Genomic DNA, 26,215 nt, shown 5'->3' with positions numbered 1-26,215 from the left:
AAAAAAAAAAAAGTAGGATGCGACTATTGTGTCCAGGTTTCTTTAAAACGAACTACACCAGTATTACCTGTACTTAAAAATATTTTATTGCTACGTAAATTGTCTTTGATCCAAGATTAGGATGTGTGGAATACTTGTGAACATATGTTAAAATTGAATAGTCGAAATCGACACACGTCGTTTCTCCATGAGAACACAACATTTTTGTGGTCTGAAAAAAATAAAATTTAGCACATTAGTTGTTATTGATTTCTGGATTATAGTCAAAATATTACACTTGAGAAAATTTACTAAAGTGTTGTGAGTACGAACTTACAGAATTTAATCTTCTATGTCCAGAGATTCTGCAACACACTCATTGGTTTTGCTATCTGACGTGCCAATGCGACAATTATGCGATGACAAGTTACAAACATGTTTTCGTACTGAAAAAACAGGGTGCAGTGAAACATAGTATTTGTTAAATTACTAAATTAAGGCTTTACCAATCTAATAATAGATATAAATAGCCTGTAATTTAGTGATTTTTTTCATTTTATTATTTTTGTGAATGTAAATGTGTAATTCATATTCCCTGGTTTTTGTAAATACACAGTTTCTTTTTCAATGGCAAAATTCATTGAAGTTCTCTTGTTACATATATTAATTAAGGAGGTTAAACTATTCATGTTGTTCAAGGAAAAATGTCAATCTTATATCGGATTAGTAGACTTGCAATATTAGTAACTTTTATATCAGTACTTTATTGATATTGTCAGGAATTGCAAATCTACCTATCGCTATTATATGGTATATAAGGTATTTTTGTTTCATTTTAGATACATGTCGTTTTTACTCATGTATAATGCGCACTTTTTTCCAAAATTCTTGCCCCCAAAAAGTCGTATTGTGCACAGAATAATTTTTTAATGTTTACGGAACCCTATCATGTTATATATCTTTGTAAAGCTTGAATTCTGCAGTCTCTGAATATGGCAATAGTATTCCATTCAAGATGGAGACATTTATTTGCAATGCGGTTGAAATAAGCTCATTACAAAATGAAGGAACGTTCTGATTTTTATGGTACTTTGTATGAAAAAAAAAAAAGCTAAGGAAAAATAAAATAATTAAAATGTATTACTGACCAAATAATATGACATATATAGAGTGTGTAAATGCCTTAATGGAAGAAATCTTTCGCTGCTAACTGCTAGTTTGAGGGTCCTGAATGTGCCTCCTATAAATGTTTCGTTGGTCATAAAAAAACTTCAAAATATATACTTTTTTCTAGAAAAAGTAAAGAGGAAATGAGCAAAACCACTTATAAAGGTTTAAAGCCCATGTGCCACAATTTTTCACTTTGTAATGTAATGTTCTCCTCTTGGTCTACATAGCAACAGGTGACCCATTGAATAGCAATTTTGTCATTCGCTGTTGATCGGCATAGCAACAGCTTTACGACCTACAACTAAGAAAGTCATTTCTTGAACCTGGATTGTACTGTGCATTATACACGCGTAAATATGGTATTTTATAAACACTAAAGTTGCTGACCAAGGCAAGATTTAAAAACACTTTACACGCAACTTTTCTACCGTCTAGTAAGCAACTTTAAGTAAGTCAGAAACTTTAGTGTTTTTAATATGAAAACAAGGCTTAATTATATTAACATATTTTATAATATATTAGGGATAGACTTGGCCAATATTGAATTTTGGCCAATATTGATAAAGAACCACATAAAATTTGTAGATACCAATAACCAATATTCTACCGATCTGCTATAAAATTCCAACTGGTCTTTGAAGAACCCGAATCTCCTAATAAATGTAGGCTACCAGATGACTGCAATGCTAAGTAAGCTGCATATTTAGGTTTTTCCTTAATCAGAGATTGTAGATTATATGTTTATATCCATAAAATTTATAACAAAATGGCAGAATTTTACACTAAATTATAAGATATTTATAGATAGATTGGATCAGTAAACTTATCGATAAACCGAAATGCCTTTATCAGTGGATATTGATAGCGTACTGATTAATCTGACCCATCCGTATAATATAAAGATATCGCTGGTAACTGATAGTATCCCAGTCTGATATAAAGTGTGTTGGCTTGGTGTCTACGCACATTCAGCACTTGACTCTCTATCTTACTGCCAAGAGTTCTAAGTTTCAGTACTGGCCAGGGCATTATTGTTCCTTTGTGAATGTCCCTTCATCAATCTTGTGTCATCTCCCCTTCACCCTCATCATCATGTTTAATCAGATGTGGCTGAAAAGTGATGTAAAATAAGTATAGTGCAACATAAAATGCACATAAGGATCCAATATACAGGGTGTCCAGAATGGGACTGACAGTTTTCAAAAGTGTGTTATTTTAATATGGTAAGGAGTAGCTAGAAACAAAAACATACCTTTTGAAGGCACACTCAAAAAGTTTTTTTGGAAGCAGTTACAGCTCAGTGTAGCGCAGTATAGTTCCCAAGAGCTCCGTTTGTTGAATGTCTAGCCTGTATTCAGTCTCCCTTCACGTGTTCTGTCCCTCAAACAAAAATTGCAAAAGGTTGCGCTTGTATGGATCCTAGGTGCAGTTGTTGCACGAAATTAAGTCAGATGTCAAGCTGAAAAGACATTCATTTTCCATCGACATTGTGCAAAAGATTTCTTAAGTTACCCCTCTAGACTTCTTACATAGGTGTATTTTGGCCAAAAGATAAATGATCTACAAGAACTGTAGGACAGTATTCGGAACACTCTTGCCTCTGTAACCCCTCAGATGCTACAGAACACATGGAGGGAGATTGAATACAGGCTAGACATTCTCCATACAACAAACGGAGCTCATGGGGAGCTATACTGAGCTATAACTGCTTCCAATAAAACTTTTTGAGTTTGCCTTCAAAATATATGTTTTTGTTTCTAGCTACTCCTTACCATATTAAAATAACACACTTTGAAAACTGTCAGTCCCATTCTGGACACCCTGTATAATTGTTGATTATATGTATATGCTGTTCCATGAAATGAATGTGTGAATCAGTGATATATCTAAGCATTTCATACAGGTAACCATAAAGGGCTGAGGACAGGGGTGAATTTATGTACTAAGCAGAAGAAACTTTGTTGTCCCTTATTTCAAAATGAATATACTTCACTACTAACTAACTACATTAATAACAACTATAACAGGGTGTCTACTGGTCAAGAATGTCAAGAAATCGAGAGAGAGGTCAAGAAATTAAAAAAGAAGTCAAGAAATTATGCTTGTTGGCAAGAATTTTTGCTATTTTTTACAGATCAGTGAATTTACATATGTACTGGGATTTGATAAAATTGAATATTTGGAAATCTAAAATTGTATTGAGCTGTGGATAAGACTTTTCACTTTGTTTCTTAACGTTCTTGTATGTGTGAAGTTTTGTTAAAATATTAAATAAAGTAATGTGGCCATTCCCCATCCAGGATGCAGTCTGAAGCATTCATTTTTACATGCATTAATAATTAAAGCAAGTCTAAATCTCTTATTCAAGTTTCAGTTTTCATCTCAACCGGCCTTGTGGTAGGAATTTTTCATTGAATAAAAGTATATATTTTCTTAATTTCAAATTGTACCTAAGAGGGCAGTTAAATAAATGTTACGAATATGGAAAATAGGTCAAGAAAAAGGAAAGAAAGGTCAAGAATTTTGAATTCGTTATTTTGGTAGACACCCTGTATAATAATAATAATAATAATAATTATAACCATACATGCATATTGAAATCGCCAAGTAGTGTTTTACGGTGTGTTATTTTTGTTCATCGATCACATCTTCCTAGTCTGGTAAGTGGGTAACATCAGAGGAAAAAACAACAATACTATTCAAACAACTTGTAACATAGATGATCGTAAATAATTTGCCACATTTCCCCCCTCTTTATGACCCTTTGATATATGTACATTCGAATGGAACCAGAGAAGCTGACTGTTTGTTTTTAAACAGTACATCAATTTTTGCAGTCTTTCTCACTATCTCAGATTTTCCAGTATTGAGAAGCACTATTTTTTTTTCAGCAATTTCCCACAAATCAAAATTGAAAACCACACAATCGCACCACTGTTCTCTTTAACATTATAAATGAAGCTGGTACCCAATCGATTGCATTGGCACGTGACACTTGCACACTTCAAATTTATATCAAATCTTCGTTATTGTTGTCAGTATAGATGATCAGTTCCATGTTTGTACTATTGTCTAACAAGAAATGTAATGCAATTCTTGCATGCATGCAGTATTGTTTGTTGCGGTTGGCAACAGAACAATATGTACGTAAAGAAAGGGAGAGCTGTTTTAAGTATATTGTCTGATTTGATGATAAATTACCTTGCCACATTAAGTTCAACTTCCATTTACTATTAAAGTTTTACTTATCGGTACTTAAAATTATACAGTGGAACCCGGATTTTACATTTTCCCACATTATACAATCAATCTTGATGGTCCCAACATAGCAAAATGTTATAAAATTTTCCTCAATTTTACATTTTTCCCAAATTTTAAGTTTTTTCAGCTTGGTCCTTTGGAAAATGTAAAATTGAGGTTTCACTGTATAATAATAAAGTACTAGCCAAAAAGCTTAGCCTAAATTCACCCCAGGATGGAGTTATGTCTTCTATATTCATCAGAGTGCCACTAGAATGAACCACAATTTAATAGTTCTTATACTTTTATATTTTTTGAAATGAAAGTGCATAATTTCAAAATAATAATTTAAGTACATAGAAAGATTAAGAGAACAACTACTAACAATAAATTTTTAATATGTACAGGTATATTTAACAATAATTGAGCAGTTAACCCCTTAACGATCTTCCATAAGTGTAGATATTGTACAAAAGTTTTCGGTTCCTTAAAAAAAATATTTATGAATTACTAATTGGTTGCTGGATACTTTTTGGATTTTTTATTTTCCTTTTAAACTTAAAAACTTGTTATGCCTTAGAGTTCATTATGAGGTAAAGGTAAGAGTCAATGGACCACCCTTCTCTCGACATCTGAATTTAGCCAAAAAAAAAAGTTTCTTGTTAGAAATACTTTGCAAAAATAAAAGAAATAAATAAATTGCACTCCTACGCTTGTTTTTGCTTCACCAGTGACTGTTGACTGGTACGAAAAGTTGCTAAGCTCAATCACTTCGGTTGACAAAAAGACATACACTGGGCTCTGCATTTGATTTATTTTCTCTATTGTAGAAAACTGATCATATGATTTTAGCAGATTCATATTTTCATCAAAATCAAAGAATCATTAAAGAAGATTGTACACAATGGAAACTCAGTTTTATGTTTTACATGGTGGAAAGGCGAAATGCAGGAAAATATAAAATCCGGAAAATTGCTCCATTAAAGTTCAATGTATAGTGTGAGAAAATGTAAAATCTTGGAATGTAAATTGGGATTTCACTGTATTTGTTGTGACAGAGTACTGCATGGTACCACTTTTGCTTGCTCGAACTCATTCAAGTTTCCCTAGCTCGAACATTTACAACGGAATATAATTTTAATGTGACAATAATCGCATGTAAAATAACCGTCCTGGCAGTTTCAGCCCACAATCATCTATTTCATTTTCGCACATCACTGTATTACTAAGCTAGACTAAACTACATTTTAACATGGAGATAGTGATTATGTTCATTTAAGTTTCAATTTCACTGCATTTTTCACTCGACAATCCATATTTGAGGGTCGTCTACCACAGACAAATTACAGTTACTACTCGGCTTTGAGTGTATACTGCTCATTTTGCCCATTCGAGCCAAGAAGCTCTAAGTTCCGTATGCTATCTAGTTTTGTCCATGTAAACTATTTGACGCTCGAGCGAAATTCTCCCAAAGCAGCACTAATCAGTAAGTACAGATGGTATATTTTTAAAGAATCAAGGGTGGAAAGTGGTCAGTATTTTCATCTAGGTCTGTAATTTTTCAATTCTTTTTTTAAAAAAATTGTCAGAAAAGTGTACAGTAGAGCGTCGATTATCCAAACGTCGGTCAACCGAACGACCGCTTAACCGAACTGTGTACTCGCTCACTTTCAGATATCTGTAATGAAAAAAGTACGTGACTTAGCTGCTCGTAAGCGTGTAGGCTTGCTTAGACAGACCAAAATAAAGGATTTTTTTAAACGTTAATTTTGTGTACTGTGTGTATTGTTCATGCAAAATGCGTATGTAATATGTACATATTTTTGTTTAATAAACTGTACCACATACTATATATTCCTACTAAAGTTGCCTTTGTACGTTACTTTGTAATACATACTTAAAGAGATGCCTGTTTTTATGAATAAATTTACTGTACAGTACTTCTTTTTGGCAAATAAACATGTACAGTTCGATTATCCGAACAAACCAGTTTTCCGAACACCCATGTCCCCCAATTACTTCGGATAATCGACGCTCTACTGTATTTCTTTTGTTTTGATTACAATTTACACTTTATGAATGTGTTAAGTGATCGACTTTCGATCTCATCACCAAAGTTTCCAGATTCAAGTCTCACCCTGGGCATGGGTGTTCTTTATGCCTCGACATTAATTTAATTTAATCATCACTCGTCCTCATCCTTGCAATTAGGCAAAAGTGACCCTAAGTAACAAAGATACAAATGCAGCAATTTGTGGTACTTTTGTTTTTGGTGCATTTTGGGGGATATCAGAAGACATTAAAGGCAGAAAGAGCATGATGACGATCACATCACCTCAAAACCTTTCTGAGGTCGTTAATGTTTGGGGCCCAATCTCCAAATTCCTCTATGTGCCTTCGTGTATTGTGCAATGAACACAACTTTATCTTTCACCCTAATTTGATCTGTCTTTTTAACTTTTTGTTAATATCTTATTTCGTTTTCATGTACACAGCTTGAAAGTTGTGCAATTTGTACTTTTAGCCAAAGAGCATCTTTGTTTTCATTTCATGTTCAGCTAATATACTCGTGCACTAGATACTATAGAAAAGTGGAAAACTATTAAATATTACATAATACTGTTTTTCTTTTAACATGAGAAAAATCTTGCATATTTAGAGCAAGACAAATAGATATATATAAAAATACCTTACGCTTTGACATTAGTATGTAATAATGATATTTTTGTATTTGTAGGGAACTATTATATGTTCTGCTGTGTAAAAATATTTACATGGAACAATGTTCATCACATTTATGGTGGTGTTGTTGTTGTTGAAAAGTGTTATTTTTATTGAATAAAAATGGTAATGAGTAACATTCCATGGGTGCAGGTCTTCTTTATGGGCTAATGGTGTGTTTATGAAGGTTACATGTATGGGTTTTGTGGTTATTAACTTTTTCACAGGCAAGTAATATGTTATTTTGTAAATATTGTTTTTGTTTTTCTCTTTTTCACTTCTTTGGCTTGTGCTCATTTTTTCTAAAAGTTTCTTTGCACAAATCTTTCAATTCCGTAATGTTTTGGGTGAGGCACAAGTGATTATTTTGTTTGATTTTGTTGTTTGTAATGCATGCAGAAAAATCTACATTTAAAGCTTGTTTTGTTTATCTGCAGTGTGAGGATCATTATATGTATGTGTGTGTGTGTGTGTGTTTCAAGCAAATATGTTCTTTCACATGAATACTGGGCACACTTCAAGAATGGTGTGTGGTTCCCAAGGTTGTATATGCATCACCCTCACACACACACATGAAGTCATGACAATTCTAGCTCTTAATCATGTCATAAATTGTAGTTCTTAGCTACATAATCATTAACGAAATGAACATTGTATACCTATTTCATTTTAGGAATGTTTTCGCCCACCGGTGGAACAGCATTTGTAAATGGATACAGCATAAGAAAGCACATGGACAAAGTTCGTGAAAGCATCGGATTGTGTCCTCAGCATGACATGCTATTTCAAGAGTTGACAGTAAACGAGCATTTGCTGTTTTTTGCAATGGTAATGTACCTTCAGGCTGGATTATGTATGCGATAGAATGCAGCTAGTGTAACTGAAAGTTTATTAACTTAACACCTGGCTGAGTTTTTCTTTGAGTAAATATGTCAGTTCATAATTTTTGTTAGGGTCATTTCAACCATTCATGCAGCAGCATTGATGGTTGAGTATGTTGATTGCTAGGGAATGCACATTTCATTTTTGACAAAAACACGAAATCTGGGATAACATGCTGTAATGTTCATTTTCATGTTTTTGAAAGGTGTGAAATGCATTTTCCAACCACGATTTGTGACAAACTAATGTGAAATGAACTGCAAAATACTCGTAAGCATGAAATTTAGAGTTTATATACCCACATGACACATTCTGAAGTGTGAATTATCCTGCAAATCATGGAATTAATTCTGCTGTAAATATTTGAGAAGCGAGAATTGACTCCTTTACACTTACTGCTCTGATAACTACATAAATGTGCTATTAGAAGAGAAATGTACATTTTGTGCAAGTAGTGTAGTTTTAAAATCAAATTTAGGGTTATATTCACCATTTTAACATTGAAATTCTATTTTATATATTGCTTTTGATCCTGAAATGTGTCCTATTTTTGTCCCAAAATCTTGAGCTTTTATTCACCATAAATATATGGTCCTATTTACTGCACAATATTAAGGCTGAGCTGATACCTCTTTCAACCGATCATGATACTTTGATATTGTAACAATTCAAAGTAGTTCAGAATATACAGGGTGACACAGAGATGTATACCCATTTTGGAATGAACATTACACAGTTAATTGTACACCTAACTGTATTATTTTTGTTGTATAATGTGTGTGATCTATTGCCATTTATTTTACATTTATTTATTGCAGTTACCATGGAGTCGTGGTCGGTGGAACATCACGTGTTCATGTATGATGCCTATGTTGCAGCTCAGAGGTTCAGCACCTGGTGGTGTATTTGGAGTTACAGTGCCTGTGGTTCGAAACTGCTTAACCCATTTTAAGATTGTTTTGCATGTTGGAACTGCTCCATGCCGCCTTATGTGGAAGTGCCGGCGGAATAACCAATGAGTCACTGTTTCTCACATAGGCATCATACGTGAACACGCAATGTTCCACCGACCACGACTCCATGGTAACTGCAATAAATAAATGTAAAATAAATTGCAATAGATCACATATTATACAACAAATATAATGCAGTTTGGTGTAGAATTAACTGTGTAATGTTCATTCAAAAATGGGTATACATCTCTGTCAACCGTTATAAGCTTTCTATTGTAACCATATGGTAGCAATCTATCAGAAAATTAGTCTACATGAAAGCATCGTGTCATTTTTGCAGATTCCACAAGATACTCGAACCCCAGAAAATAATCATCTGGTATCATACATTAAATTGTAACTGATCGTGTCTCAACAACACACAATCTCTCTTCTGAAGGTCATTTGTTCAAGTCTCAACGTCGCCATGAATACAGTGAAACCCCGATTGTACATTTTCCAGGTAACCAAGATGAACAACTTAAATGCAAGAAAAAAAATCCGAGAACATAATATCAATGTTCCACTATATTCCATAATGTTTGCAATGGCCTCCATGGCAGAGTGCCACAGCACACTACGATGCCTGGGGTCCCAGGTTCGAATTCCAGCCTGGACATGCATGTTCTTTGTGAATGTCCCTTCATCATATCATCACTCATCCTCATCTTCGCAGTTAGCTAAAAAGTGGCAGAAAAGTAAAGTCAAGTAAACCAGCTCAATCTGTTACGTTTGTTCTTTCAACTAATCAGTTTCTATCCTCATCAACTCTGTTAATTTCCAAAATGCACCTTTCGACCCACCCTGTGCATTTTTTTTTAAATTTTGCATTCATTTTGAAAGAAGCCTGTGGGTACTTAGGAATTTGCTGAAACTGTGGAGTTGGTTTTCGGTACTCGTTTCAATACACTGGATCAAAATTTGCTTTTAGAATTAAGAGACATATTAATTAAGATACCACTCAATCCCCTTGACCATTTGAAATTTAGATTCAATAGTCTGCCATTGTTTCACATCAAGACTTTGTCAATATTATTTTGTGCATTCTAATCAAGGGGTCCCAGGTTCGATACCTGGTGGAGGCACATAGTGGTTCGGATCCCACTTTAAACTGTAGGTCCAGTCCCGATTAGCCTTACTTTGCATACAGTGGACTTAAAACACCAAATCAATCAATCAATATTGTTTTGCTTCTTTTGCAGTTGAAAGGTGTAAGTCGTGAAAAAGCAAAAGCAGAAACATTTACATTGTTGAAAGACTTAAATTTACTGGATAAAAAGTATTGCATGCCAACTGCGTTGTCAGGAGGAATGAAGAGAAAATTGTCGCTCGCCATTGCACTGATTGGAGGATCTAAGGTATGTGTTATTTATATCGTCAATTTAATGTTTATCCTTTAATTCGAACTGCAATATTCTGTGCCTTGACTGTGATAAATCTGCATAATGATTGTTTATATGCACTGAGGCAATAGATGGGAGACAAAACCTGTTGTTGAGATTAACTTTTATATTATTATTCAGAATTAAAAATAAATTATATGGAGTGCCAGTAACAATACAATAATAAAAAAATTTGTTTTTATGTGGATATACATAGAAATGTATAGATATACAGGTTGTCCACAAAGTCCTGCTACCGTTACGATGAAACTTAACTCCTAAACTATATGAGATAAATACATGCAGTTTTTTGCAACGGGTTCTACAGCTCTCAAAGTTTTATTTACAATTACAACACTTCCACATGAGCCCTGTTAGTTGCCCTCAGGACGTCGAGACTGTATTCGATCTCCATCCATACATGCTGCACCATAGCAGCATCAACCTGTTTGAGAACTTCTGCAATCCGTGTACGAAGTGTGACAATATCTGGAACGGGTTTCGTAGACACGATTCTTGACATACCCCCAAAGGAAAAAATCCAAGGGGATGATATCAGGGGAGCGCGGTTGCCAGGAAATGTCTATCCAAAATGTCCCTCACAACATAATCTGCAAAATCAAAAAAAAAAAAATAATAACAAAAAAATACCACTACTTATTAAAACTTTGAGAGCTGTAGAACACGTTGCAAAAAAATGCATGTCTTTATCTCATATAGTTTAGGAGCTACAGTATGTTTCATTGTAATGGTAGCAGGACTTTGTGGACACCCTGTATATGTTGTGATTGAAATTGTAGCATATTAAAATATCAGCTTTGCTTCAGTATAATAAAAAATAATATATTCACTTGTGTATCTGTGGAGAGTCTCAGATTGCTACTGTGTATATATACTGTGGAATCCTGATTTTACATTATACATTCCATTTTTATGGTTCTAGTATGGCAGTATGTTATAAAAAATTTCCTGTATTTCACATTTTTCTGCATTTTGTTTTTCTCCTTGGAAAATGTAAATTTAAAGTTTCTCCGCAATACATGGACGTTTTGAAAAGGTTTGCCTCCTATGCAATAACTCTGGCACACTGCTCAGACACACACAAAATTGGTGTGAGAATAATTGCCGATTCCGTGAGTGTTGCGACATCTAGCGGTATTCGCCTGCAACATCACACATGGGCACAATAGTGAGTAAAATGGCGATGTACATGGACGTGTGGTTGAAGCAACGTGCTGTTATTGAATTCCTCACAGCTGAGGGTTGTGCATCCGTTGACATTTATCTACGAATGAGTGTTGTCTACGGGATGCCTGTGTGAATGTAAGTACTGTCAGGAGGTGGGCAAGGAATCTGAAAGGCGACAATCCAGCCACGACAAGCCTGCATGATCAGGTCCGTAGTGTACGACCCATAACAGCCACACATGCACAGGGAAAGTGTTGATGACCATCTTTTGGGACTGCGATGGCATAGTCCACACAGAATTTTTGGAGCACGGAACCACTCTGATTGGTATGTGATGACTTTCGAGAAACTCCGCGCAAGATTACTGTGAGTTAGGCCTGGCAAGGATGCAATTCTTCAACATGACAATGCTCGCCCACACACGAGTCGTCAAACATAAGATGCATTGCAACGTCTCAAATTCCACGAGATTTTACCCCACCCACTGTACAGATCAGATCTCGCACCATGTGACTTTTTCCTTTTTCCGAGGCTGAAAGATCTGAAGGAACACCGTGCAGAGGTGCAAGCAGATGTGCATTGCTGCAGCCATGAGAAGATGCATGATTTCTTTGCGACAGGATGCAACAACTTGTCCGACATTGGCATTTGTGTGTAGACAATGACTACATGAAATGTAGTTACGCCCTGGTACAGTACATTACAAGCTTTAAGAAGACATATAGTTCATGTAAGTATCTTGCATATTTTTTACATTATTGCATAGGAGGCAAAACTTTTCAAAACGCCCTCGTACTTCAGTGTAATAAATACTGTGGAACTGTGATGTTACATTCTCCCATTTTGTACTAGTATGGCTTCAATAGAGCAAATAGAGCTTTTATATTTTCCCATATCTTAAGTTTCTACACTTTGGTTTCCTGAGAAATGTTAAACAAATTTCCTCTGAATACATTGACAATGTTGTATATACGAGGGAAGAGTGAAAAGTTTTGAGCCTCACAGGGAAGGGGTGTGTGAGCTACAGTTTCCCATTATGATTTATCTACATAATGACATAATCTATAATTAACCCCCAGATCAATGCACTTATGCATTCTGTGCTGCAATTTTTTACAGTCATCTGGTAGAATGATTTGTCCTGAGTCTCACACCACTGAATGACCGCCTTCGTCCATGTGGAAGTGACGTCCTCGAAGGGAATTCTTCATAGCAGGGAAAAAATGAAAATCTGACGGGGTCAGGTTGGGGGAATAAGGTGGATGTGGAAGTGCGGTAAAGCTACACTCGACCAAAGCAGCCTGTGCAGTGAGGCCTTTCCGACAGATATACCGAATCACAGACGAATGTTGGCCCCTCTCTTCTCTGACACTTCATTCATTTTCAACCTGACAAAAAAATAGATGAAAATATGTGAATTTCATAAAAGTTTGCACAGAGTGTCCCAAAACTCAAACCTTACCTCCAAAATTTTATCTACCTAGCATCACTCCTTCCATGTGAGGCTTAAAACTTTTCACTCTCCCCTCATAGATTGAAAACTATGTGAATATTTATTGTAGTTTAAAAAAATATTGCATGTTCCCTGCTACAAATAGATGTGTACAAGGTATAGAATTTATAGTATGCCAGTTTCTCTTGACAATTGGGACAGTCTATTGGGGATTCCTGGACCTCCTTGGAGTTGTGGTTACGTCATCGCCTTGTACTCAAGGGGTACCAGGTTTGATACCTTGTGGAGGCACATAGTGGTTCGGATCCCACTTTAACTATAGGTCCAGTCTCGATTAGCCATACTGTGCATAAAGTAGACTTAAAACACAAACTCAATCAATCAATTAATGAGGATTCCTTTATTGTAGGTTGTAATTCTGGATGAACCCACATCAGGAATGGACCCGGAAAGTAGGAGAAGAGTTTGGGATATGCTTCAGGTAAGAAATATCCTTGCATATATCTTAAGGTTTAAAATGTAACCACTACCATTGGTTACTGTCATCCTGTGAGTACCAGGAAAGGATTGGTCTGAGGTAATACAGTGAAACCCCGATTATACGTTCCCGCAGTATATGTTTTCCTGCTTAATACGTTCATCCAGTCAGACCCTTGCAAATGGCCATGTTAAATAATAGGGCGTTCACCTCGATTTTACGTTTGCTCTAACTGTTGTTTCCCACTTTATACGTTTTACGAGCCGTGACAATGTCTTAAAATTTGGCAGAAACCTGTTGTGTTGACTATGCGTCTTCTCCCTCCCTTTTCTTGCTTTTGCAGCTGGTTCATTAACCACGCAACCTTGAACTTCCATATGTTAGGCTTTCGTGCAAGAGGAGGGAGCGAAGAGGCATGGTCAGTGGAAAGGGGGGGGGGGGGGGGCAGAGTACAACTTGCATTTGTCATACCTCTCTTGAGGGACAGAAAGGGAAAACTGTACTTCTTGCATTCCCCGTGAAGACTAAATGGACCGATCCTTCTGCCGTGGGTTCAGACAACAAGTGCACTGTTGCCAAACCGATTCTTTCTAAATGCTGCCTTCCCTAGAGTTTGGACACAATGTGTGTGACTGAAGTGTCTTTGTTCGCCATTCCCCTCCACAAAAATGCAAGTGGAAAATTGACAACGAGACTCGATCACCATTCGCTTCTTTGACCACACATTTACTGAATTCTTCATAGTTGATGAGAATGAGAAAAAGAAGGTGACTTGTTTGTAAAAATTTTTTGTTTCTTCTTGTTTGCAATGTTGAAAATATAAAAAATTAAGCATTTGCCATACCGGATAACAACTACACTTTTTCTTCAATGGAAATTCGTTTACATTCCTTAGGCAATATGATTGGATGTTGTTGGATTATTTTTAATCTGAAGTTTTTTCACGAACAAACGATATATCATTTGCTTATTAGAATGAAGCTGAAAACGCACAATCTAAAGTGATGATTTTTTTTCTATGGGCTGATAGGGCGATATTTTACTCACTGATGGAAAAATATTTGTGTCAAATCAATTGTGTGTGGGGGAGGGGGTCAAGGTTGGGATTAATGATTCTTCTATGTGAGGCAGAGAATGTTTTCTTTATGCATATTGCGTAACTTGTATGTTGTAAAGTGATGGGGCCAAGAAAAATGAGTGAATGAACGAGATATGCGGCAATATTTTCTGAGATCAGCCAAATTAAGTGCACATCTAAATGTCATTAAAATGCATATTTGGACCAAAAGAGCATGGGGGCTGCCCAAGCTTGGTGCTGATCACATCACTTTCCAATTGGCCAAAAAAAAAAAAAAAAAATAATAATAATAATAATTGGAGTAAAGGTGGCCAGAGCATGGTGCTGATCACACCATCTCCCACAGCCTGTATGCATCACGGCATGGTGCAAAGTGCATGGGAAACTTTACCTTCACCTTTTTCTCATTTGCAAGGGGGGTGTTTGCTTTTTCATGCCCCTTTTGGTATCATCACTAGTAGTGCTGGGCGTTATATCGTCCAGATGATATATCGCTATATTGAAAAAATATCATCCAGGCGATATCAACTAGATGATATATTGGCGATATATCATCACGATATTTTAGCGATATATACCGCGTGAGGCACCTAAAAGTACCACCCGAAATAGCGAAGAAACCAGAAACAGTAGCGATGTGAGGTTTGCGGGAAACAATAATATCAAATGGGGCTCGTAAATCAGAGGTATGGGTTGGGTCGAAAAAAATCGACAAATGGGGCATCTGGAGCAAAGTCATATTTTTTTTAATCGAACGATATGCAATAACATGCATAATATAAAAGAGCACACGCAGAGAAACACAACGCCGTTGGTCTCATGCATCTACTGCACATAGGAACGAAGATATGGCCATGTGAAAATATGTAAACAAACTAACAAGTGGCCCACTTGACTGTCAGTACCACGGCATGTAAGACTTCTCAGGTGCCTGACAGAACTGCCTTTACACAGAGCAAGTTTTGATAGCAGGTCCACGAGATCGTGTTAGTTCATAGCAAGCAGTTGTAGTGGTAAGAGCGAAGATTATGGTGTTCACAAACATAGAAAAAGCGGACATGATCCTGATTTATGGGGAATGCCGAAAGAATGCCTCAGAAGCCTACCGTGTGTACGCAGAGAGATATCCGGACAGACGACATCCATCTCGACGTCTGTTTGGTAAGTTATTTATTAAATTAAGAGACACCGGAAGTGTAACACCACGAGCACGTGTGCGGAACAAGCCAACTACAGGTGAGGCAGGTGCAACAAATGTTCTCGCCACTGTTGCTGTGAATCTGCACGCTAGCTCCCGTAAAATTGCCAGGGATGCTGGGATGAGTCAGCGAAGTGTATTGCGCATTCTGCACACACACAAGTTTCACCCATATCATTTCTCCCTCCATCAGGAACTTCACGGGAATGATTTTGTGGACCGTGTTCGGTTTTGCACATGGGTGTTACAACACGACCCACCCGATTTGTCACGTATCCTCTTCACTGAAGAGGCAACTTTTACCAATCATGGAAATGTCAACCTAAGGAACATGCACTATTGGTCGGTGACAAATCCACATTGGCTTCGCCAAGTGGAACGCCAGCGCCCATGGAGTGTGAACGTGTGGTGTGGTATAGTGGGTGAACATCTAATTGGCCATTTTTTTATACAAGGGACACTGAATGCTGACCGATACATACAGTTTTTACAACATGAACTGCCTGTACTATTGGAGGACATACCACTTCAGACAAGGAGGGAAATGTGGTACCAACATGACGGGTGACCAGCTCACAGTGCAAGACGCGCTACAGCATGTGTGGAAAATACATTTCCAAATCGTTGGATTGGACGTGGAGGGCCTGTCAAATGGCCGGCTCGTTCCCCAGATTTGTCCCCCGTTAGACTTTTTCCTGTGGGGAAAGCTGAAGGACATTGTCTACCGGGATGTGCCAACAACTCCAGAGGACATGCAACACCGCATTACTGCGGCCTGTAGGGACATTCCCTACGAGATGCTGCATTCTGTGCAACAATCTTTGCGTGGGCGCCTTGTTGCCTGTATCGCAGCTGACGGCCACCACTTTGAACACACACTTTGACAGGTGTTCGCTTCTTACGCAGTGGTTCTTCGACATACTGTCATGGTCACTTTCATTATGCTGTAACACTGTCAAATACATGGTGCTGACGATGTCTACTGTATTTTTTCTTCCTTTAACACGTTCTGTCTTCATCTTGTCCAATGGCTTCCGATATCTCATACTTGTACATGCCGTGGTACTGACGGTCAAGTGGGCCACTTGTTAGTTTGTTTACATATTTTCACATGGCCATATCTTCGTTCCTATGTGCAGTAGATGCATGAGACCAACGGCGTTGTGTTTCTCTGCGTGTGCTCTTTTATATTATGCATGTTATTGTATATCGTTCCATTTAAAAAAATATGACTTTGCTCCAGATGTCCCATTTGTCGATATTTTTCGACCCACCCCTTACCTCCGATTTACGAGCCCCATTTGATATTATTGTTTCCCGCAAACCTCACATCGCTACTGTTTCTGGTTTCTTCGCTATTTCAGGTGGTACTTTTAGGTGCCTCATGCGGTATATAACATGCCGGCTATATATCGTCACGATATTTTGGCGATACATATCGTGTCGGCGATATATCATCACAATATTTTAGCGATATATATATCGTGCTGGCGATATATTGTCATGATATTTTGGCGATATATCATCATGATATTTTAGTGATATATACAAAGGTCGTTCAATAAGTTTTGCACAGATGGTTATAATATTTTTATTAGTAGCAATATGATGATGAAATTTTAGGTGAACATACTTTGATCCTTTGGCTAGAAGACCTTGTCACTCAATGTATCCTCCATCTGCTGTGACGCATCTTGTCCAACGTTCTTTCCATGCCTTGAATGCACTTTGGTAAAATTTGGAATTGTCATGATGGAGTGCTCTCCTGACCAAGAGATCAGAGCTGCAAGGTAAGGTCATCAAATTCCATCATGGCAATGCCAAGCCTCACACAGCCATGATGACACAGCAAAAAATTATGAAAATGGGATGGGAAGTTGTCCCTCAGCCTCCCTATAGTCTGGACTTGGCTCCATTGGATTTCTTCCTGTTTGGTCATCTGAAGGCCCACCTGCGGGGAAAAACATTCGACAGTGACAAGGGCCTAATTTCTTGTGTGAAACAATGGTGTAAAAGTCAGCCGCCTGAATTTTACCAAAGTGCATTCAAGGCATGGAAAGAACGTTGGACAAGATGCGTCACAGCAGATGGAGGCTACATTGAGTGGCATGGTCTTTTAGCCAAAGGATCAAAGTATGTTCACCTAAAATTTCATCATCATTTTGCAACTAATAACAATATTATAACCATCTGTGCAAAACTTATTGAACGCCCTTTGTATCATGTCAGTGATATATATCGTGGAGACAATATATCACCGATATCACGATATGGAAAAAATATAGTAGCATGTCGTCTGTGACAATATTGTCTTAACGATATATCGCAATATCAAATTTCCGATATCACCTATCCCTAATCATTAGTCTTGTAATTACTGAAAGGTGCCACCAAGTTTTCTGCCGCGATTTTCTTGCTCTTGTGGAAGTGAGCACCCTTACACGAGACAACTTAACCAATTAACATAAAGGCGAAAAGACTTTCCTCTGGCATGTAAAATTACGCAGTTGCTCTTCAACCTGAATACGTGCATTCAATGAACATAGCGTTCTGCAAGTGAAAAAAAAGTCGCCCATCTTCCCCAACATGAGCTCATTACTCGGGCACTGTGCAGGGCTATACAGTAATTGAAGGATTCAGCCCCTTTCTCATTTTTTAATGCCCTGCATCGGGAATCTTGCTTGTATGTCTGAAGCATTGACATGACAACATTGGAGAACTTCAAGCAGTGATTCTTCTCCCCCCCTCCTTCCTTCTTTCTTCCTGCAACTTAGCCGGGAATAAGCACGCTTCTGATAAGAATTGTTCAGCGCCGCTCAACCACCTGTTAGTTTCCCCCCTTCCCCTCCCTTCCATTACTAATGGGTGGGAGGGGTGTCTGCAAACAACGGACAGCTGCCAACCGGTGCCAAATGTTTTGTCTCCTGACTCTAGAGCTATGACTCATCCAAAGAGAAGAAAAACGGCATTGTTTTGAATCTCCTCTCCAAAGGTTGTTTTGTTAGGAAACACTAGTACCAGACACAAAGCGAGGATTAAGAAAAGAGAAGCTATTTCTTTTTGTCTTGTTCTGCCTTCTGATAAACACTTTGAACACACAGAGCAGTGCAGGAATGAAACGCACATGATGCTAATATAATCGCCGCTTTTCTTTGGAACCATTCACATGCTGAAAATAAATCATGTAATATTAAATGTTGACGGGAAGACAAAAAACAAAAAAAAGACATTATTTACGGGGAGAGGAAGGGTTGTTTGCCCTCTGCAAGACTTCTAATCCAATAATAAATCGTCAATTAGTGGCATGCCCAAAGGGGGTGATGAGGGTCATAGGCCCCCCTCGCTCTGGCCAGTATTTCTAAAAGAAAAAAAAAGGAACATCAAAGGCAGGAAAAGATGGGAAAATGAGTGCTGACTACTATAAAAAGTATATGTGAGACCCCATTCCCCTTTCAAAAATCATGCACATGTCACTGATAATTTCTTGTGACGTCTAAAAATGCGTAAGTTTGACGAAGCTTTTGTTCACTTCATGCTGTTGGGCTGATTGGGACTGGATATATTTGCAGCTCAAAGTGGAATCTGAACCATTCTGCACGTCTTCAGGACACTTTGATTACAGTATATAAAGATGCTTGGCATCCAGCTATAAATCATCACCCCCCTCCAATTACACAGGACTTCTAAAAATAGCAATTAATTACCAGTTTACAAAGTAAACAGATCTCACACGATCAGATGCATAAACTGAACCTAATGGGCGGAAGTTAGAAGCAGTCATCCACCGTCCCTACCCTCGAAAGTGAGTCCCGCTAATCAGTCATTGATTTTAACAGCATGTCTTGCTTTTGACCTTAGAACTTGATTATCATACTTTCTTCCTGTTAAATAATTTTCATACATTGTACCCCATAAATAGTCGATTGTGTAGTAATCTCGTACTTACACTTGAGTTTCACCCCTCCCTTATGCTTTCCCGCATTTTACATTTTTTATTTAGGGGCCCCTGAAAAACGTAAAATTGGGGTTTGACTGTACTGATGTTGATTCTCAAACCGATACCAATATTTGAAAATTGAAGTAATTTAAAGTTGCTCAAAATTTGGTTAATATTTCTGAGTATCTATTTCACTCTAGTTATATACATAAATTGACCAACACTCTTGCCTTGAAATAATCAAGAATTACATCAGATTTTCAAGTTACATATTATGTTATTACAAAATTCAGTTGTTTTCACACAAAACTGGTGCAAATTATAAAGAGACTTCGAATTTTGTATAATTCCCAAGTTAATTAGACTACACGAAATTGTAGCGAGACATATTTGCGGAGTCTGTGAAAGATGAAAAAGTAGTGGCGGGTTCGGTAAATAAATTTCAACTCATAATTTCCAATACCAATACCACTGGTATTTGCCGATATTGATACATCATCCTCAGTATCAGTATTGGATCAGCCCTACAAAGAATTCAAGGCATACGCCAGTTATTCTTAAGATGTTACATTTATTGATCTTGCCTTTGGTGCAAGCAGTGTAATGTATTAGATTCCAAGTGGTGCCTCTTAAATTTCGGTGTTGGCCCAGCGACATGAGGACATTTTGGCCTTGGCACTCAATCTTACACTAGAGTACTGCATTGGACCACTTTCGCTTGCTCAAACTCGATCGAATCTCCCCACGCTCGAGCATGATTCGCTCGAATATATAGAATATCAAGTATCATTTCAATGTGACAATAATCGTACAAATATATGTGTAAAATTCGTGCTGACAGTTTCAGCCCATAATCATCTATTCATTTTCATATATTGCTGTGTATTGGTAAGATATACTAAATTACATTTGAACATGGAGATGATGACTATGTTTACTTTAGTTTCAATTTCACTGCATCTTTCACTTCACGAAGTATATTCGAAGGCCCAGACAAATTACAGTTGTGCGTGAACTACTGGACTTCGAGCGTATCGTTTGCCTGTTTGAGCGTTATTCGCTCGAGCGAAGAAACAGTCGATTCTGTAGAGCCTCGATTCAGCGCACTATCCTGCACACTATACTTTCGGCCTCTGTAAATGTACTTTCTTTTCCTAATCAGAGAGAGAACCATAGCCATAAATCTAGGGGTGTAGTGCACACCGATAAAGGATAGTTCGGAGTTGCCAAGCATCTTGCCACTCCCCCTCCTCCCTAAAACAGGACAGGAGGAGAAAGGCACAGGTGGACGTTCTTCCCTTGAACATTTTTTCAAGGGTCGCAAAAGAGAAGAGGGAATGAAAATATTGAACTTTCAACAAGAGTTTAGTCTTTTTCCAAGGAAAGAAAATGAACTTCAACTCTGTGCTAAGTACCAGTAATTGTTTTTATTTTTATTACTATACATCACTGCACAGGAGGTATGGAGGTTTTACAGTGTAAAACGTCCTGTCTGCTAAAAGTAGTCTGTATCAATTGTAAGTCAGTAGAAAGTAACTATACAGAAGGTTGTTCGCTTTATATCCGACCATTTTTGACGGGTACTCACCTAAGAGATACCGCACCGCCACCACCGATCATGTTCTATTGGACCCCCTACAATGTGGACTATCGCCCGGCATTGCAGTTTCCATTGCAGCAATCTCCGGCGCAGGACAGGCATGGGAACTCTGTCCCACTCCTCCCTGCAAGCTTTCCATAGACCATCCAGGGTGAGCGGGCGGCGATGTTGAAGACGTCGTTTCAACAGTCCAAATGCGCAAAAATCCATTGGACTGCCATCTGGGCTTTTCACAGGAATGTCTTCAAACGGAATGACATGAATTCCTAATTCCTCTGCTATTTCCTGATAAAAACGTAGAATGTTCTGGCGGTATGACTCGAAGCCTTGTCCATATCACCTGGTTTGCGTCCATTCCATACAATTGTGGGATGTCTCTCCGATAGGTGTCAGAATGGAGTCTTGGAAGTATCTGGTATTCACCTTCACGTTTTTGTCCACCTTGCATATCATCAACTTACCCTCATATCCGAATCCCGTCACAACCATAAAGCCACAAGGGAAACTTTCCCTGCACTGACAAACAAAGTTGCTGCGCCCCTTGCCGTCAATGTCACGGTATGTGACACTTTGCTTGCAACCCTTCTCCTGGTGGTTTTCGTGGGTGAATGTTTCGCAAGAAGTGCCTGTTGTGTGTAACGGGCTACAATAGCTTTCACAGTAGTCACCCCGAGTATTTCACAATGCATAGGTATGAAAACTTAGCATGGAAAAGGGCCATTACGTAACCCTTCCAATACCAGTTGATTTTCTGCGCCATTTGATAACATTCACTACCAACACTCACGCACCTGCAAGGTCAGACGCAACACTGCTCCCGCCAGCAGTCCCATAGTTCCAGCATGATACGCCACGTGGCAGCACCGAATCGACAATGGTCGGGTATAAAGAGAACAACCTGTATAGTGAAAACAATAAGTGCATGCAAGAAGACAAGAGTAATTTTAAGTTGCTAAAATGTTTATATCTCTATTTGTATAGTTTCAATGCTAGTAGACAAAGAGCATTGAAACTAGGGTTAATTATTTTCCTTAATGTTGTCATCCAACAATGGTGTAAATTTCAATAGGACTTTATCGTTACATGTTTGATAGATAGCATTACACAATTCTAATTGAATGTTGTCATTTTCTCTTTTCCAGGGCATGAGAGGGCAACGTACCATTCTTATCTCGACCCACTTCATGGAGGAAGCAGATGCACTGGGGGATAGGATTGCAATCATGGTTCACGGACAAGTGTTCTGTTACGGCACACCAATGTTTCTCAAGAAACTGTATGGTTAGTATGCAAAAATCTCAATGTATATTCAGCACTGAAGTAATTAAATGCATCATTTTTTAAGGTCAGTAGCCAGCTTTACTGGTATAGTGGTTAGTGTTGTGAACTACAAAATCAAGAGGCCTAAGTCAAAATCCTCAATAAGTGAACTGTTATTGTATTTTTATCTTCATCTCTTTCTTTGTTTCGCCATTCATCCTTATTGTCACTTAAAGAAGCATTAAATTAACTAGGGCCGAGCTGATATCACTTTGAATCGATGCTGATACGTGTCCCTATTTTCACTGATGGTTGAAAATTTCAAAAATTAAAAGTTGTTCAAAATTAGTGTGTAAAGTATTGCACTGTAATAATAGACATAAATTTACTATTGAATCAGAATATTAAAATAGCTGTCATTTAGCCAACCTCTGTGGGTTAGCTTAGAGCACTACAATGCCAAGGATCCAAAGGTGGCCAGAGCATTGTGCTGATCACATCACCAACAAAATTACCGAGATCAAGAATATGTGGGACCCTACTCCCCCCACATCCACTAAATGTGTTTTCATGGCACGGTGCTATATGCACAGGGAACTTTACCTTTACCTTACCTAATATTTGTTCAAAATATACTATAATATTCAAATTTTGCATAATTTCCAAATAATTAAAATTCGCTAAAGTTTTACATGCGATTTTTGTAAATCTCCCACAATACCCAAAACTCTGTATTTGCAAGTACTAGTGAATTATTTCCAATTGAAATTTTTCAATACCAATAACACTGGTATCGATTGGTATCAGCTCAGCCCTATATAAAAAAAATTTAAAAAAAAAAAAATATATATATATATATATATATATATGCAACTATTGTTTATGATGGGGGGTGAGGGAGGTAAAATTATCCTTGCCAGGGATGAAAATTAACCTTTATTTTGACAGTGATCCTTCCACCTAATTGGGAAGGGGAGTGGATTGCACCCTCCCCAATTAATTCACACCCTGTCCATAACATATGTTCAGCAGCATTGGATTTGTTGATCCAAACGTGAAGTGAAAGAAATTGTTTTCCAACACTAGGCCATAACTAAACGCTAATATCAAATTTAAATTGATACAAAAAGTATTAAAATGAAATTTACATTAAATGTAATTTCCTCTATTGCAGTTTCTGTAGTAATTAATATAATTTGTGCGTAGTATTGAAAGACCAATAATTTCTAAGACAGCATCTTGTGTCTCATAATGATTTTGTAATACATTTTTATGCTCAAACGAATGTTAGCTTTGAATTTTAGTTACCATCTTCAGGATAATTACAAGGTAACCAAAAAGTTCTTGCCATTTTTGACGTCCAATTAATCATGTGCTCACAGAGAGGAAACGAAATTAAGCACGTGCCTGCCAAGCGATCGGGACCATCGACTGTCAGTAATACAGGCACGTTGCGCACACACAGCAGTCATAGACCGTCCAGTGTCGAAGAGAAATGGAGGTATCGATGCAGCTTGTTCGCGTGTGTTTGTTGTATTACTTTAAAGTGGGCATGTCAGCTGCCGCATCAAGTCTCAGCATTTGCCAGGCATTTGGGGAGAATGCCGTGAACGAACGCACTGCCAGGCATTGGTTCCAGAAATTCCGTTCAGGAGATGTGAGCCTTTCGAATGAACCTTGCAGTGGACCACCACATGTGTTGAATGACGAGGCCCTGAAAGCAGCCATCGAGGAGGACAGTAGTCTAACGTGTGATGAACTTGCAGAAAGGTTCCATGTTTCCGCTGAAACAGTCAGACTGCACCTGCATGGGATAGGGAAGTCTTACAAGTTAAGCAAGTGGGTACCCCACACATTGTCGGCAGCCAACAAGGAACGAGTGACAGCCTGTTTGTCCTTGCTCACTCGGCACCTGAACATACCCATATATGACAGATATCGTCATATTGCTGGTTTATCTCACCTTACCTACAAACCGGTGGGATGATTAACTGTGATTTAAACACATCCAGATACCCTGAATGCAAGTAATTCACGAAAGATGGATTATAAGTGCTGTTAAAATAATCGCTGCTCATGTTAACAGTAAAAAATTAATGTTGGTAGGCCCCAATCGGAATTTTAGGAATTAAGCTATAAATTCTCTAGTTACGTCTCGTGTAAATTTCGATCTTATGATAAAATCCATTTTGGTTCATATTTAAGCTTCATGGTAGCACTTTTTGACTTTTCGTCATAATATCCTTTATTTTAATAATAAATAACACAAAAAGTTTGATGTCGTCTTGTGCACGGGAACATTTCGGGCTGACAACGATTTTACGGGATCTTACAATATGCGCACTTAACGTTAAAATTAATTGATACAGCACGTTATTCTCCATAGTTCACATAAATAAATAATTAGTAATATTTAAGTCTTTATTATAATAAGATCTTTGATACATACACATATATATATATATATTCATTTTCAATAATATGTTCAGAAATATTGTTTTTGTAAACACGGAAAAACATGCTGTAAAAAAAAGTTGTTGGAACTTGGAGGGAAAGTGTGAGCGGAAGAAGGATGGATGTTGGTTGATGTGCGGAAGATTGGAAGGCGAGAAGAAATAATCTTCGGAATATTCAAACACACGGCAAGATGAGGGCTATGTTATAGTCTTTCTGAAGGATGAAAGGTTGGAGATCAGCTGGACTTACTCGTAAAACATGATGCGTCTGTAGGACTTTTGGTTTAACGAAAGGAAAAAGGTAGGGGAGGCGATCCATGTGCTCCAAACCAACCGGCAATGAGGTAAGCCGAAATTCGTTACAATTAATACATGAGCTCATGTCTACGTACTTTATCGGCAGATCTGTCTAATATACATCCGTATTCAATAGCATGCTTACGTGTGTTGCGAGTGGTGCGAAGAAGTTGAAAAATCATTCGTGCAAGATCTCGTGGTAAATGCAAATGGCGGACGTCGCTTGGCCACGGAAAAATTGAATTCTTTTGTGAAATAAGCAAAATGCATAGTTAATCTTTGAGCAAAGGTGGAACTTAGATGATGTAAATCATAAAGATTTGCATCAAGTCACTGTTATCGATAAAACACATTATCATAAATTATTGTGATTTTCAAAGTCGCTGGTCCTTTGATGGGCATGCTTGCAGTGTACAAAGTCGTTCGGTGCAGTCAGTTGTGTTGCTTATTAATCCATAAAGGATAGCGTGATACCTATGATAATTGGGTATATTTAATTGTTCTATTATTTCCTAGGTAGAAAATGTCAGTTTGAGGCGGTGTTGCCCAATGTATCCATGAGTTTTCATTGTCAGCATATGCAATTTTAAAGTAATCATCAGCTGTTAATGTTGAGACAAATGACTGTTTTGTTTAATTTGAAGTAGTATCAGAAGTCGCCTGTTGCTTATAAGGTACAGTCATGTAAAAATTAATTTCGGCAACCAATAAATAAGTCCAATAGTTCATGAATTCTTTTTTACTTGGAATTAACATGTGAATTATCCTAAATTAGATTCAGTGCATGAATCCATGTTCTACTAAAGGTGTATTCTTTTTCAGCAGGGAGGAATTTGGGTGTGCTTTGGATGTATCCAGCATCGTTATTTGTTTTAAGCAAACTCACCAAGTGGTAGGAGATAAT

The 26,215-nt window shown here is 37.6% G+C and overlaps 1 protein-coding gene across 1 annotated transcript in view; it reads left to right on the top strand.

Annotated features, from left to right (window-relative positions):
* LOC145979454 (phospholipid-transporting ATPase ABCA3-like) overlaps positions 1 to 26,215 on the top strand; it is a 128,805-nt gene that overhangs the window by 35,140 nt on the left and 67,450 nt on the right. Inside the window, exons 10-13 of the mRNA XM_083112359.1 lie at positions 7,784 to 7,938; positions 10,187 to 10,342; positions 13,417 to 13,488; positions 22,441 to 22,579. Of these exons, the coding sequence (XP_082968485.1) occupies positions 7,784 to 7,938; positions 10,187 to 10,342; positions 13,417 to 13,488; positions 22,441 to 22,579 (522 nt within the window). The remainder of the gene's footprint in view (positions 1 to 7,783; positions 7,939 to 10,186; positions 10,343 to 13,416; positions 13,489 to 22,440; positions 22,580 to 26,215) is intronic.

Source organism: Lepisma saccharinum, chromosome 26 (genome assembly GCF_977018435.1).
Source record: "Lepisma saccharinum chromosome 26, izLepSacc3.1, whole genome shotgun sequence".
NCBI lineage: Eukaryota > Metazoa > Arthropoda > Insecta > Zygentoma > Lepismatidae > Lepisma > Lepisma saccharinum.
The sequence above is the reverse complement of the archived record's forward strand: the minus strand, read 5'-3'. Positions and strand labels throughout refer to the sequence as shown.